Source organism: Neophocaena asiaeorientalis, unplaced genomic scaffold (assembly GCF_003031525.2).
Source record: "Neophocaena asiaeorientalis asiaeorientalis breed wild unplaced genomic scaffold, Neophocaena_asiaeorientalis_V1.1 scaffold766, whole genome shotgun sequence".
In the NCBI taxonomy this organism is placed as follows: domain Eukaryota; kingdom Metazoa; phylum Chordata; class Mammalia; order Artiodactyla; family Phocoenidae; genus Neophocaena; species Neophocaena asiaeorientalis.
Window position 1 is genome coordinate 1 of NW_020173207.1, and position 16925 is coordinate 16925.

The window sequence follows — 16925 nt, forward strand, 5'->3', positions numbered from 1 at the left end:
GGTCTGTTCATATTTTCTATTTCTTCCTGATTCAGTATTGGGAATCTGTATGATTCTTCTAGTTTGATTATTTTGTTGTCATATAATTGTATTAATCTCTTATGATAATTTGTATGTTTGTGGTGCTGATTGTAACTTATCCTCTTTCATTTCTGATTTTATTTATTTGGTCCCTCTCTCTTTCTTCCTTGATGAGTCTGGGTAAAGGTTTTTAAATTTTAAAAAACTTTTCAGAGAACCAGCTCTTACTTTCATTGATCTTTTCTATTTTTTTGGTCTCCATTTCATTTATTTATTCTGTGATCTTTATGATTTATTACTAACTTTAGATTTTGCTTGTTGTTTTTCTAGTTCCTTTAGGTGTAAGATTATCTTGTGTTTATTTGAGATATTTCTTGTTTCCTGAAGTAAGCTTGTATTGCTATAAACTTCCCTTTCATAACTGCTTTTGTTGCATCCAATAGATTTGGTTTGCAATGTTGCCATTTTAATTTATTTTAGGTATTTTTTATTCCCTTTTTTATTTCTTCATTGACCCATTTGTTGTTAGTAGCTTATTGTTTAGCCTCCATGTGTTTCCATTTTTTTTTCAGTTTTTCTCTAGTAGTTTACTTCTAGTCTCATATTGTTGTGTTTGGAAAAGATGTTTGATAAGATTTCAATCTTCTTCAAATTACTGAGATTTTTTTGGAGGTCTAGCATGTGATCTATCCTGGAGAACGTTCCAAGTGCACTTTAAAAGAATGTGTATTCTGCTGCTTCTAGTAAGAATGTTCTGTGTATGTTTGTTAATTCCATCTGATCTAATGTGTCATTTAAGGTCAGTGTTACCTTACTTTTTGTCTGAATTATCCGTCCATTGATGTAAGTGATGTCTTAAAGTCTCCTGCTATTATTGTGTTACTGTCAATTTCTGTCATTATGTTTGTTAATATTTGCTTTATGTGTTTAGATGCTCCTATGTTGGGTGCATATAAATATACAATTGTTATGTCTTCTGGTTGAATTGATCCCTGATTCTTAGGAACTGTCTTTCTTTGTCTCCTATTATAGTCTTTGTTTTAAAGTCTATTTTGTCTAATATAAATATTGCCACCCCAGCTTCCTTTCATTTCCGTTTTCATGGAATACCTATTTCCATCCCCTCACTTTCAGTCTGTGTGTGTTTTTAAATCTGAAGTGAGTATCTTATAGGCAGCATATATATGGATCTTTTAAAAAATCCATTCAGCCACTCTATATCTTTTGACTGGAGCATTTTGTCCATTTACATTTAAAGTAATTAATTAAAGGTATGTACTTGTTGTCATCTTGCTAATTGTTTTCAGGCTGCTTTTCTAATTTTTATTTGTTCCTTTCTTCTTCTTTTGCTCTCTTCCCTTGTGATTTGAGGACAATTTTTATTTAGCATTATGTTTGGATTCTCTTCACTTTTTTCATGTGTACCTATTATAATTTGGATGTGGTTACCATGAGGTCATATATAACCCCATATATATGATTATTTTAATGATATTTTAATATGATAATCTGTGTGTGATCTGGGGGTGTGGTGGGTCTTGTTGGTGAGCAGGGCTGGGTCCATGGCCCTAATAAGCTAGAAGGAGGATTCCAAAATTGTGCTTGCCAGTGCCAATGTTTTTCCATTGGAATGAGCTGACAATAATATCTGCCGCTAGTGTCTATATCATGAGCGGGAGTTCCATTTGCTTCCTACCCCTCTGGGAAGCTATCCAAGATCAGGAAATGGGTCTGACCAAGGCTTCTTTCAAACTACTGCCTCTGCACTGGGTCTCATAGCATGTGAGATTTTGTGTGTGCCCTTTAAGAGTGGAGCTCTCTTTCCTATGTCCCTCTGGCTCTCCTGCACACAAGCCCCATTGATTTTCAAAAACAGATAATCTGGGGACTCATCTTCCTGGCACACGACCCCCAGGTGGGGTAGCCTGATGTGGGGCTTGGACCCTTTGCTCTTTGAGGACGACATCTACAATTGTGATATTCTATACTTTTGTGTTTTGCTGACTGGTGGGTTGTGGGTCTGACTATGTCTTGTCTCTACCCCTCCAACCCTTCTCATTTTGGTTTCTTCCTGATGTCTTTGTGGAAAATCTTTTCTACTAGTTTTCAGGTTGTTCTCATAGAGAGTTGCTCTGTGAGTAGTTGCAATTTTGATGTGTCCATGGGAGGAGGTGAAGTCAGGATTCTCCATCTTGGCCACCTCCATAGGTAGTGCTTTTTATAAAATTACATTGTTTAGTTTTGTTTATTAAATAATTACATAAATAAATATCAGAATTTTGATATGTTATCCCACTCTCATTGCTCATCATGAGAATAAATAATTTCATTTATAAGCTGAAAATATGTGATTGATGCAAAAATAAGTTATTTTACACAAAAGTTGAAATTTTAGAAAGCACAAATGTAAGTAAGAAGACAGTGGAAAATCAAGGATAAGGAAAGGATGCTTATGTTAATACTTGTCTCAAAATCCAAACCATGCTGTTTGGAAGAGTGCCCCCCAAATGGTAGTAAAATGCACATGCATTTTTTTTTTTTTTTTGGCTGCACCACAGCGGCATGTGGGATCTTAGTTCCCTGATGAGGGATCGAACCTGTGCCCCCTGAAGTGGAAGCATGGAATCCTAACCACTGAACTGCCAGGGAATTCTGCACATGCATGTTTTATATTGCAATTATGACTTTTTGTGATTTGCTTTTAATTAATATTAATATTTATCTCTCCAACTAGAATTTAACTTTCAAGAAAGAAAAGATTGTGATTGTTTTTCTTTTTAAAGTCTCATTAAATTCTTAATATTTAACATAGTGCTTAGCATATTATAGGAATTAAGCAAATATTTGTTGAATAAATAAATGTCTATGTCTTTTGGCTTAAAAATGACAAAAATTAATACAAAAGACTCTATTTCCATGAAATTCAAACACAACTAATAGATGTACAATGGTGTAAAAATGACTTTAACAAATTTATTACATCTCTGTGGAAAATTTTTCTGAAATTTAATTTTTTTTTTTTTTTTTTTTTTTTTTTTTTTCGGTAAAATTTAATTTTTAATTATACCCCTCTACGGAATGTCCATTAAATATTGCTTTAGGATAGATTTACATATTCAAGCCTTATTATCTATAATCCTTTCACTTTATTTGTCCTTTCTGGGTGTTTTCCTGTTTAAATAATTTTAAGGGCATTCCTTGAAATGGAGCTCTCCCTACTACTTCAACCACCTCTGCTCTGGCAGCAAATTCAGGAGAAGACCCAGCTGCCAGGGCCTTCTATCCACATGTCTTACACTACAGGTTGGTGCTTAGGTCTTCTCTTTTTATAGGCTTTAACCCAAGTAATATTTTACCTACAAGTCTTCTAAAGTTAGAAGTTGAGATTTATTGCACTGAATTTGTATTAAAAATATTGGACGAGAGGGAGATTATACATATGAGACATGCTCAGGGCCCTATACACTGTTTGGAATCACCTTGTGTTGACCTCTGCACCAAGTAGGTGTCATGGTATTGACTAGAATTACATGGTAAGCCTGAATTCAGTTTGAGTACACTGGTGGGGAGTGAAATGTAGGTAGGTTGAAAGCTGAACAATTTAAAAAGTACATGTCAAAAGAAAGTTTGGAGACTAATAATAATATTTCACATTGTATAAGAGCCAGCCTTTCCATCATTTCCTAAGCTAATGACAAAATTTCTCAATTTTATAACAATAGCACTAAAAGACTAAAAGTTAAATGTTCATTGGTAACCATTTATTATGCATTGATGTAAAAATGCATCCATAGACCATCTTTTCTTTCTTTTTGATAAGCTCATATTACATATTTTTTCTAGTAAAACAGAAGTCATCACTGCAGCTCAAGTTATAGATCTTTATATGGTAATTATTTTTCCTGTTTTCTTCCTCCCATGCAGGATTTAATGAGTGGTATTAAGGTTTTCCTTTATCCAAAATATTCTTGCGAAATAAAATTATTGTTAAATAAAATTTCCAAACATTTGGTTAATTGTTTTAAGAAAAGTTTTTTTTTTTTTTTTTTTTTTTTTTGCGGTACGCGGGCCTCTCACTGTTGTGGCCTCTCCCGTTGTGGAGCACAGGCTCCGGACGCACAGGCTCAGCGGCCATGGCTCACGGGCCCAGCCGCTCCGCAGCATGTGGGATCTTCCCGGACCAGGGCACGAACCCGCATCTCCTGCATCGGCAGGCGGACTCTCAACCACTGCGCCACCAGGGAAGCCCAGAAAAGTTATTTTTAATGTCACACATGGCTATAGTTTACTAAATCTAAAGAAATATGTAATTTAATGTTTCTTTAAAAAAAATTTTAGCCTTGTGAAGAGTAATTGGATGCTTTTAGAGATTTTATATATGTGAGAATAAAATTTCATTATCTGAGGCTTACTATCAAAAATATAGTAATAGAAACCAAACAAAAGAGACTAAGACATTTAAAAACAAAATTGAACAGAATTTGAATCTGATAACTGTGGTATAATAAAATTAATCCAAGATAGCAAAAATTCAGCCAACACAGGCAGGGGACATTTGGAGACTTTGGAAATAGAATTGCTGTTTCTCATATATTTATTTAAAAATGTTGTTTTGTTCAGTTGTCAAGATTTCCTAAATAGACTAGATTAATATTCAAAATTGAATTTAAAAATAATTTAGTAAAATCATATAAAGTGGGAGCAGTTTTTTTCTATGTATAGTTAGTGAGGATTGTATAGGAGTTAGAACTTTGGCAGATAGAGAGTAGAGGTTGAAAATAAATTTACAAAACTAATAAAATGCCTAGAACAGTAATTAACAATTATTAACACAATAACAACAAAGCTGTTTGTGTTTGAATTTAACAACACACTTAAGCCAAAGTCGAATTAATATAAAAGTAATATTCAGTGAGCTGATATCTGACATAAGGTACAACAAAAAATTAATGTTCCCATTGAAGACCTAAGTTATGACAACATCTCTGTGGTGTGCCTTCTAAATACTTTATTTCTCAGTTGTGTCAAAGGCAGCTCATTGTGGCCTAATAAGATGTCAGTCAGAATATTAACAATATTTCTTAAAGTAGAACACTACATTTCTCCTACCACACCAGATAAAATAATTTAATATATTTATTTTAACAAAAGGCCCATAGTTACTAACTCCAAACTATATAGTAGTTTTTTTGTTTTTCACATTTCTAGTACTATCTATGGTTCTTAAAGATATCTACAGTTGATATTTGAATTGTCATGCTATTATTGAAAGGAACAATGCTTATCCTGAAAGTTTTACTGTAATTCACCTCTAAAATTGACTTTATGTGGAGAAGTTTCATCATAAAATATATCTACTATTTATATAGGTCAAGATTGATTCTACTACCTTTTGTAGAACAAACACAGATTTTTATATCAAACAATCTGGGTTTTAACATCTAACTTTACACTGTGACCCTGGGAACATTATATGCCTTCTTTGAGCCTCAGTTCCTAAACCACAAAATGAGAACATCACCACAGTTCTCAAAGGGTGGCATAAAGGTTAAAAAGAGCTAGTGTATGTGCCTAGTACTGGGCTGGGCACAGTGTAGTATATTAGGTGTTAATGTTTTTTTTCTCCTCTAATTCCCATTCCCAATATTTTGGCTAACTGGAAATTAGTGAAAAAAAATATAGAAGAGTTACTGGAATAAATCAGCTCCACTAAAATGCTCATTATATTGCAGGCGTTAGTTATACATTTCCAAAGTAACATTCAGTAAGATCAAAAGATTGGTTTTAAAAATGTATTTACATAATAAAATTCATATGCAAGAAAAGATTTCCAAGGCAACAATGACAAAAAAAAAAAACAAGCTAAATCTGTGTGTATAGTTTAATTTTGTAAAATAAAGAAAAATTTTCAATTTTATTAAATGTTGAATGTTCATGGACAGGTAACAGAACAAAAACTACTTCATATAGCAATCTATATCAACATCAAAAAATATGAAAATAGAGTTTCTCTGAAGGAAGGAGCCTTTTTAAAATGGGGTTGATAATAATTAGAAGTTCCCATTATTTGTCCATGAAACGTCCTATGAAATGTGCTACTTTAAATAGGATTTTAGTAGAAATTGGCATGTAAATTTAAACTTTTCAACCACCCACTACTTTTCACCTCCTTGTAACTCCACTCATTCAGACAACCTCACATATACATACATTAATATTTTTTTAAAAACCTGCCTTTAAAGCAGAAAATTCATTTTCTACCATAAAAGCAGGTCACCATACTTATATCCAATGCTCTCAGTCACAGAAATGGATTTTCCTCATAGAAATGCTAATTAACATACACTATTATGTTCAACTTTTCAAAAGTTGTGTCTCTTAGGAGGATCTGCTCGATCATGTGAAAGAATTCTAAGGCAATATAAGCAGTTGTTCCACAGGACAAGTGTTGCCCTTGCAATGATATACTCTTGATACATTAAGTCTTTAGTCTTCAAGTGCTACCAGCCAGACAGAGACATTCATAGTCTACAGGTGGTTGGCTCAAAGGTCAAAAACTTTGTTTAAAAAAATGTTTATGGACTAGCACCATGGAAGTCTTTCAGAAACAAATCCTTTTTTTTTTCAACATTGCATTTTAAAAAAACTGATTTCTAGGAAGAGAAAGAAAGAGATCTTTCAATTCTAGCAAGGCCTACTTCCACTTCATTTCATTTCATTAAAAAAAATACGTTAACAATGACAACATCAACATTAACTACAACAGATCAACAACAAAAGAAAGACAATAGCAGCAGTGGAACTTGAGTATGAACCATCCAGGCAGTCGCTTAGAAGAATCCTGTTCACACCTGTTGGGAGTTGTCTCATCAAGTTCATAAGACATCACAAGCCTTCTTGAATTTGGTATGAAAAGACAGCACTTTCACTGAAAGAACTGAGTTTACCAATCAATTGGGCATTTTCCAGCACTTAAATAAATGATATCTAGAGTTAACTGCAATGATAGACAGTACTGACATTTCAAACTTGTCAGAATGTCACAAAAACGACATGGTCTCGAGATCATTTATGTTTCAAAGAGGTAAATTTAGCCTGCAAGTGAAAATAATGAAGCTGAAATATTCCAGTTTCCAAGCATTGGTCATACCCACATTTAAAGTATAAACCACCCTCAAGAGACTCCCACTTCACAACAACTTATATGGGTCTGGTTTACACTGTCTTCAAGATCCAAAGTCAAAGCAATTATCCTAAGATACAAGGAGAGGGTATTCCAGTTTATGACCTGCAAGGTCATTTTACTTTTCCCATATATTGAAAAATTGTCAAAACAGACACTCTGCAGGGTCACAGACCCTGAATGGGACTGTCTGAATTGTGAAGCAGCTATGGTGAGCTGTGAACAAAGGATTGTGAAGTCTTCTTTGAAGCATGAGATGCCCTTTCACCAACTTTATTTATATTTATACTGTCAAGAATGAAGTTCAGATATCCTGGTAATGTTGATCAGGGTTAGCTGGAAACTTCTCTTTTAGTACAAAGATAATTCTGGTCTTGCAGTTTTCTTCTGCTCAAACTCATTATATAAAACTTTGTGCTAAAATCTTCATTTAAAAAAGAAATACATCTTCTTTCCATTACGCCCATTCCTTTATGTTTTGATGGAGGTTATGGTGTTAATTTTTGGTATGCGTGGTATCTGGATATCTGATGCTTTTGTATCTTATATGAAATCCTTTCTTGCTGATTGTGTCATCAGTGTGAAAATGAATTAAAACTGTATCACCAATTGAATAGATCTCTTCTGGTGGCTGAAGACAAAAACAAACAAAACAAATAAACAAACAACAAGAATGAATTATTTTTTCTTCAATGTAATTCATGTTTGGGAATTTTTTTGGTATATAATTTAAACCTCCCAACAACATTGAAAAGTGAATAAGAGTGACTTTATTTTACAGATGAGAAAACTTGAGTTTCAGAGAACAGATGACATGCTCAAGATCACAAGCCTGATCAGTGATATAGCTGAGCTTTGAACATAATTAAGTTTATTTCCAAGTTCTGAAACTTGGTGTTTTTTCCCAAAATTTTAAGCCAATTTCCTTTGATTTACAAGTAATTAAAGTGAGGTTCACAAAGGATAAAGGGACATTAAATCTATTTCAGAAGGTGCTCTGAGGCAGAGCCACTTCCAGAATCCAAATCGTCCATTCCTTCTTGCTTTAATAATCTAAGTACCAAAAATAATTTTTGTTTCATTTCAGTAGCTATTTGGACAGGAGTTCAATATTATTTAAGAAATGGTCACTGATAGACATTTGAAAAATGGGACTAATATCTTCAGAACAAAATATGTATTCAGAAAAACATTTGATATTAATGCAGTGAATCGTGGGGGAAAAGCATTGAGAAAACCTTAAGCTTTCCTGTTTCTTATTTCTCATGTTGACAACCTCTGACCTATGTTTTGTACTCCGTCCTGTGCCCACTGCAATGGAGCAACATTCAATAGTACCGGCTAAACCCCCACACCAATGGTAGATACTGTCACTTGTCAAATATATTGTTGAGAGAGGAATGCCAATGATGTGCATATTCTTTTTGCTTTATGCTTTAATTTATGAAGCTTACAAAATTGTCAAAGGTGTGTATTTAGGCATATTTCTTTTAGATAATTAAACATTTAAATATTTATTGCACAATAAAAACATGAATTAAAAAAGGATGTGGACAGTAACAAGAAATTATAGCTATTGATTTCATCTGTCCTGTTCAATATTATTGAGCAAATTCATTAGAGATGGAGAAGTAAGGGAAGAAGAGGCATGTTATAAGTTGTCAAGACATTTTGTAAAAGCACTGCTGATTTGCATATGTTACACATATCAATCACCAATTTATAGGCATTTTTATCATGTCTATGGTATCCTGCTCGTACTGTATTTACCCCTGATCCACAGAATCGACCAAGCCCCACCGCTGTTGAATCGAGACCGTCAAAGAGCTCAACATAGTCATAGCCACAGTCGGCTTCTTCTTCCACTTCAAAAATCTGGAAGGATAACTCGAGTCGAGAGCCCCGTTCTGACACTAACAGCCATTCACAGTCAACTTGTCCTGGATAGTTGTTATCACCAAACTGAGCATGTGAGTACAGATCTCTGGGTTTTGATTCCACTTTCAGTCTGCCACCACACTCTGCCCAGGAAAGAAAAATGAAAGAAGTGAGCTCAATGAGGTTTAACAATTTAAATTTCTCTTTTAATATAGTCTAACCACTCTCTAACTTCTGTATTCATTTCCACCATCAGTTATAGTCCCTATATTTGAAGATTCAGATGGCATAGTGGATACTGTTATAGGCCCTAAAGAGACTGTTGGGTTGGAATTTCAGCTCCATACCTACTAGCTCAGTGACTTTGGATAAGTGACATCACTTCTCTTATCCATAGGGTAAAGTGGTCAAGAGTAAAGTGCAGATGATAATAATAGTACCAATCTTAGTGGGTTTTGAGGATTTGATTAACACACAAAAATCACTTAAAACAGTACCTGCCATATAGTAACTCTCAATGCATTTTTTATTGTTATATCTCATGTTGTTTTCAGTCTTAAATAACTGTTTTCATGGAAAAAAGGTCTGTCTTAATTTGAGTTTAATCTTAATAATTTAAGAACCCAGAATCCAAAGGAATAAGAAATAACTTAAAGATCAGCAAAATATATAAAACTCCTGTATGTGTATACGTGTCATATAGAATTCTCTGCATAGAATATACAGACCAGTATTACTTTACTTAGGTAGAAATATTTATCTAACTTGGTTGGGAAAAGCATACACACATCATTAATTGTAGTTATTTTTGTAGTTCCAGAACCTTGTCAGTTATATTTTGTGATTTTAATAAACAAAGGAATTTAAAATGCTCTTTTTATGGCTTTTTCAGAGAGATATTAATAAATATAGGCTTTACCAGTTACTACTTTTGTAATTAGAGGTAAATATACCAAAGAAATATATAAGCCTGCATAAAGTTTACAGTTAGTGTAATTTAGAGAATACAAATTTTCAAAATTTTCTCAGGAACTCTTTGTAGCCTGAGCCCCCAGATTTTACAATAACTAGAAAATAAATTGTAGAGGAAGTCTACAATGTCTCCTCCAACCAAGTACATATACAAACATATGGCTGGGGGTAGAGAGAAAAAGAAAGGGATATGAAAAGTGTCAGGAGAAAGTAGAGTTTCTTTTTGCCCTTATTTGCCAATGACTGAGAGGTTCCTGGGAAACAGTAATTTCAGTACTAAAACCAGGAAAGTCCCAAGAAAACTGATATGAGTTGGGAGGGAACAAAAACAAAAATCCAATGTGGAAAGATTTGGACAGCTAAGCCTCTGGTTATCAAAACACGATTGTAACCCTGGTGTGGTCATCTGTGACTAGATTGTCCTTGGCAGCACCCAGTGAAAGTGAATTAGGACAGCTAAAATTCTTAGATTTTTCAGATTTGTATATAATTTACCTACATTGTGGTTTGGTGATTTTAAGTAAAAAAATATTTCTGAATTCCCAGGATGGAATCCCATCTAGATGTGTCTGAATACAAGTAGGCTCAACCAAAACTATGGGCATTTTCACAGACAACTGCACATTCAGAGACCTTTGTGCGACTAACATATGAAATAACTTCCAACTAGGGTTTCAATCATGAGAATGGCTTCCCCATCATGTTAAATGATGTCCCTTTGTCTTCCAGATGGTAGGTGGGGTGTCTTGCACAATCTATTGATGTAGATGCCACAATTACAAATGTAAACATGTGAAGAAACACAAGTGCTTAGAACCACTCTGGAAAGCTGCAAATCTGATCAGTCTTGGGAATCATCTTTTAAGTGTCACAGACTGGAAGGCAAGCATCCTTCCTTTCCCACCACAGTGCTTCTCTTATTCCAGTAATTCCAAGAATTATTGTCCTCTCCGTGTGACAGAACTCCACAGCTAACTGGCCTGGGTACAAATCTGAGCTCTATGCTTCATCAGCTGTGGGATTTTGTCTCCCACTTCATTCCTAAAGTGGGGATCATACATAGTACTTAAATGATAGGGTCTAGATGAAGAGTGATGGGCTAATATATGTAAAATCATTGAAGGATACCTTGCACATAGGAAAAGCCATGTAAGTATACACAATCATCATTTTGTTATTATTTTCTAGTCAGAATATCTAAATGCCACCATCTATACTCCTAGAGATCCACTCAGGCATGAAAAGAAAAGCCAGAAAAATTGAAAAACAATTTAAAGCACTATTAACCTGTTTTCAGAAAGGAAGGATTATATTTTTGAAGGCCAGTAAAATATTTTGTGAAAGTATTTCTGAATTCAATATATAAATGTATAAACCAGTGTAATCTCATTTACAGATATTTAAAAAATTTGACTTATTCTCAAAGTTTGATATAATTCAGTGATTTGTTTTGTTTACAACCGTCAGCACTTGTATTACTTTTATTCCACAACCCAGGAAGGGGTGGACTATGGGAGAGGCACTGGCTTCTGTGTGCCTACTTCAGAGAAACAAAGTAGCAAAGCAAATCAGGATCCAGAGGAGACAATTCTCTGTCAACACCAGATCAGAACAGAAATCAAGAAGGAAATGAAGTATTTAAACAAAAAGAGATTTCACAAAGCCTTTGTGAATCTGAAATGTGAGGCATCATTATTTGATTTTATTGAAAACTTCTAGAAAATGACAATACTCAAAACAAATGACTTAAACTACAATTAAGAGTGACTTAAAATGTTTCAGAAAGGGTGGCCCTTGTTTTAATTTGGAAAGACTTCTGTTCATTTCCTGGTAAAGTGTTAAATCCCTGTGAGGGCCTATAATTTGAGCAATAAATGCTTTTAGTAGGCACTATAATTTAATTAAGTTCTATCAAAATAATTTCTAAGGAGCCTAATAATATATTATTTGATTTTTAAATTAGGATGATGCTTTCTGCTGCAGAATAAAGTCCTACCTGACATGCCATGTTTTAAAATATTTTCTCTCCACACTCCCCCTCTTTTTCTGTATTATAGCCTTATCCTCTGAGAGAATATATAGGTTATTTTTTTTTACTGAGTTTTTTTCTTCAATAGTTTATCTAAGGCTGGCCTAACACCATTTGTTACCTGATTAAAATAAATTTGGACTTTTAGAATTTGGACCTACCTTTAGAGGAAAAAGGGACTTTTTCCAGCAAAGTCCATTTCCCATTGATTTGGATAGTATTACTTGTAAAAAAATAGCTATAAAGCAATATTAATATTTCTCTTCACCTAATTTCAAAATTTGTAGTATTATAAGTTTTCCTTGTGGATAAAATTAAAATTGTATATAGAAATATAAATTTACTCAAGCAAATTAAAATGTATACTTCAGGGCCCCTTAATAAAAGTTACATGTATTCTAGAAAACATTAAATAATGAATAAATGCTTTATACATTTAGCAGAAATTGACAGATGTGGTACTGGACTTGGCTGTCTTGGTGGTAAAAACTGACTGAAAATCATAAGTTTAACTGATCAGACTATAGCTGTCAAAAGGCAGGAATTCCTTCTGTTTTCTCATAAGTTACCACAAAATTCCTAATTTTTTGCTATGCATTACTAATACTTTACAGTGTCTATTCAAAGCAGGTACCAAATAAATATTTCATGAAAGACTGTGGAATAAACTTGTTAAAGAGAAAGCTTTCAAAAGAAATAAATAGTAAGCAGTACATAAGAATATTTCAGCATGTATGGCTACTTGAAAGTAACAGTGTAAATAAACTCTACCCAGAAAATTCAAAGACAGCTGGTTAAGTGAGAGCAAAAATTTACATGTAAAATAGACAAGCAAACAAACAAACAGGTAATGCCAAAAATTTTGACTAGCACAACTGAGCAGGAGTTGGGAGTCTAGGACTCTAATTCTAACTATTATTTTTTGTGCTACTTCAGTTTCATTTGAGTCTTAGTCTCAAAATCCTCATTTCTGAGATGACAGGACCGAATCATGTTTTGCCTACAAATTATGATTGAGACTGATCACGTGGGTATTTGACTGGATTTGAACTGAACAGGGAGAAAAAATGAGCCTATTCAGTTGGATAGTTAGGACAGAAGATTTGATTAAGACAAATAAGGAAGCATTCAGTCTCTATTGTTTCAATTAATAGTGATCCAGTTTTGTATTGGTTTTCTTCCTAATCCAAAATGTTTATGTTAAGAAAAAATATACCATAGTAGAAAGTGCATGAGCATTGGAAACAGAATTAGGATAAAATCCAGGCTTTGATATAATTTTAGAAGTCTTTGCAAATTAATTAATCCTTCAGATTTTAAATTTCTTTATCTGAAGGTAAAGATAATAATTCATACATCATATAGCTCTTTTGAGAACTCAATGTATGTAATTTATATTAAGTATATGTATGTGCCTGAAATATCAAGTGCATGCTATATATACAATTGGATTTCAATATATGATCTCTATGATAAGATAATTAGATCCTAACAGTGGATTCTAAATGGTAATACAAACACTGAAATGGGTCCAGAGCAGAGGCTATGAAAATTAAGGAGTCATGCAGTTATACAGCTGCAAGAAAACTTGAGATTCAAGGTAAAGGTAAAGTTGAAAAGAGAAAGTATAAAAGTAGGTTTTTATGAAACTAAGACAGAGGAATTTATAGGTAAGTAATTTAAAAATAGTGTATCAGCTCTTTCAAGAGTTTTGATAATATACTTTTACACTCCATTCTTAGAACCTGTGACAGCCACGATTATTTAAAAAATTGTGCCATTAACTCTGTGCTTCAGAAAAATATTGATCAAGTCATAGGACTCCAATTTTTCCATTCCTTCAAAGTGTGACAAGTTATCAGGAAAATATTTAAAGAACAAACATCAAGTGTATAAAAAAATCCTTCATTAGTATGAAAATTTTAATCCATGAAATATTTTTCTCAAACCAGAATATTTATATTAATCATGAGAAATAATTATTTTGTATTATTTATGAGTCCAGTCATTACTAGCATGAATCAGACGATATCCACTTTCTCACAAATAGACTTCAATATAAGTCTAATGCTCATAACAGAATATACTAGAGTGGAAAATAATATTGGACAATGGAATAAAGTTATATTTTCCAAAATAAAAGGAAAGGAGAAAACAACAATCAGGAAACCATGACAAAAATTATTGCACTAAAATTGTTTCATTGATGAATTTGTAGCCTATTATACTGCATTTGACACCAAGATAGATTTGTGTCTCAATAGTTTTGGCATTAGAACTGCCACTAGGTGTCACTATAAGCTAAATGATTTCAGTAAATATGATTTTTTTTTTTTTTTTTTAACTGAATAAAAAAAGGATATTTACTGGACATTTATGGAATATATTATAAATTTGATCCAAATTATAAAAAAGTTATTTGACAGTTTTGCTTAAAATTTTCCATATTTTTCTAAATTGTATTTTATTTCTTAAAGACTTCCATTACAGCTGGAATCTGTAAGAGTCAAATTAGGGATTAGGATTAGGGAAAAGACTGTTGCCTACCAAATAAAAGGGAAAAAATTAAAATTCTGTAAAACAGAGAGTTAAATTCCAAATTTGGTTTACAAAAATATATTAATGTGAAAGTTAGCTAAACAAGTAGGATTTTAGCAAAAACAAAATTTTTGAATTCCAAGCTATAGATTTCTATCTGTTAAATATAACATATAAATCAAACTGCTAAAGTTAACATGGAATACACTACATAAATATTTAGAGATAGTTCTTCTTGATCATACCACACTGAACATGAATCAGATCAAACTATTGTGTTTCTTTTAATTAGTTCAACAGCTACAAAGATATTTAGTTAGGATGCTATGTGGTTCTCAAATATTTCACACAGTACTTCAGTGAGACTTCTGATTCATTTACAATCCTGTTATAGATCCCCTGCACACACTAGAAGAGAAACTTGGATCTTACTCAGAAAAGAGAAGCATCCCCTAATTTACTGACCTGTAGAATGTGTGGCTTGAAAGCCTTTTCTTTGAACAGATGCATCAGAAACAAACCGAACAAACATTTTATTTCCAGTAGCCACAAGGGGCTCTGGTATCTTGTTCCCACACAGTCGTCCAAGAATTGGTGATTTTTCCGTTTCTCCATCAAATACTTCCAAATGATCATAAGCACATTCTTGATGCTGCTCAATCTCAAACTCACTAAAGATCTATTAAAAAAGAAAGAAAGAAAGGAGAAAAAAATTAAAAAGCCACATATCACTCAAAATGGGTTCTTTTCTTTGGAGCAGAAATACAGAACAATAATATGTCCAGGCCATGCAAATGATTCAATCCATCTAGCATATTATTGAAAGGGGTGTGAAATCAATAGAATATAAAGTCTCTAGGAAGACTTTATAATGAGGAAAACAATGTAATAACTTCACGTGAAATTCTATTGCACTATTTGACTATTGCAACTAATTCTACTATTGCAATTAAGTCTACTCCAGAATTTAGACAGATTATAATAACAAATGATATTTTATTCTGAATTTATTCTTAATGCATCAGAAAATTTTAAACAATTGTATTTTAAAAATGAGTCCTTCTGGTGTTAATGATCATAAACTACTGAACATCATCACACCACTGAGCACTTAAACTGAAAAGAAAACTCCATAAAATAATTAAACAAGTAATTATTTTCACAGAAATTAAATATAGTAAATCTTAATAGAATACATAACACAAAGGGATTTTTCTTATACATTTCTTTATTTAGATCTTACAACCCATATTATTAGAAAACACTAATATGACTTTAAGCTAGATTATTTTTAGTTAACTGTTCAGAGAGATGGTACATTTATTTTAATATTTGGAGTCTTGCAAAGTTTAGTATGTTTTTTTATGTGTAGCAAATTCTTAAAATAAAAGTTTATTAAATATTTAACACATTAAATATAACGATGGAAAGTTTAATTGAGACTGACTGAAAATAATAATTGTCCAAACTATTAATAATTCCAGGGATTCTAGGTTATTTGCCATTGCCAATTAAGGCTTTTTCCATTCCTCATAAAAACCATCATACATTCAAGAAATAAACCATCACCCCTACTTAAGCCTATAGAGCAAAGCTAAAAAGTATATAAAATAAATTGGAGGAAATATAAAGTATGCTTGAAAATGTGTTAATTTTGCTACAATCCCTACAGCATAAAATATTTGTACATAAACTTTTTACGTACATGTTTTCCTTAATGCAGTTTTATGAAGTGATTATAATTCTCAATTTAAAGCATACATTTTGTATTTTTGAAAGAAAAAAGTGACTAAGACAGGTTCTCCCTCACTGTTGATCACATTTATCTATTCCAACCACACTACCATCTGCTCTCACTTCTGACTTTAGAGGAGTAAGGGAAGAAATGAAGGAAGCAATTTATATTAATTAGGGAGTAGGAGAAAAGATTGAAGAGACAAAAGAAAAGGAAAAGGGCTGATCTCTCATGTCCCATTCCACTGTGCCCTACTTAAAAATATAAATTAAAATGTTATAACCGGAGGTGAGGGGGAAGATGGCAGAAGAGTAAGATGAGGAGATCACCTTCCTCCCCATAGATACATCAGAAATACATCTACACGTGGAACAACTCCTACAGAACACCCACTGAACGCTGGCAGAAGACCTCAGACATCCCAAAAGGCAAGAAACTCCCCACGTACCTGGATAGGGCAAAAGAAAAAAAAATAAGCAGAGACAAAAGAATAGGGACAGGACCTGCACCAGTGGGAGGGAGCTGTGAAGGAGGAAATGTTTCCACTCACTAGGAAGTCCCTTTGCTGG

At 33.1% G+C, this 16925-nt stretch overlaps 1 protein-coding gene across 1 annotated transcript in view; it reads right to left on the reverse strand.

Annotated features, from left to right (window-relative positions):
- Positions 1–7700: 7700 nt before the first annotated feature.
- The window catches only part of LOC112399688 (tolloid-like protein 1), a 74772-nt gene continuing 65547 nt past the window's right edge, over positions 7701–16925 (reverse strand). Inside the window, exons 11-13 of the mRNA XM_024744978.1 lie at positions 15087–15300; positions 8975–9225; positions 7701–7835 (exon numbers count right to left, since the gene is read on the reverse strand). Of these exons, the coding sequence (XP_024600746.1) occupies positions 7701–7835; positions 8975–9225; positions 15087–15300 (600 nt within the window). The remainder of the gene's footprint in view (positions 7836–8974; positions 9226–15086; positions 15301–16925) is intronic.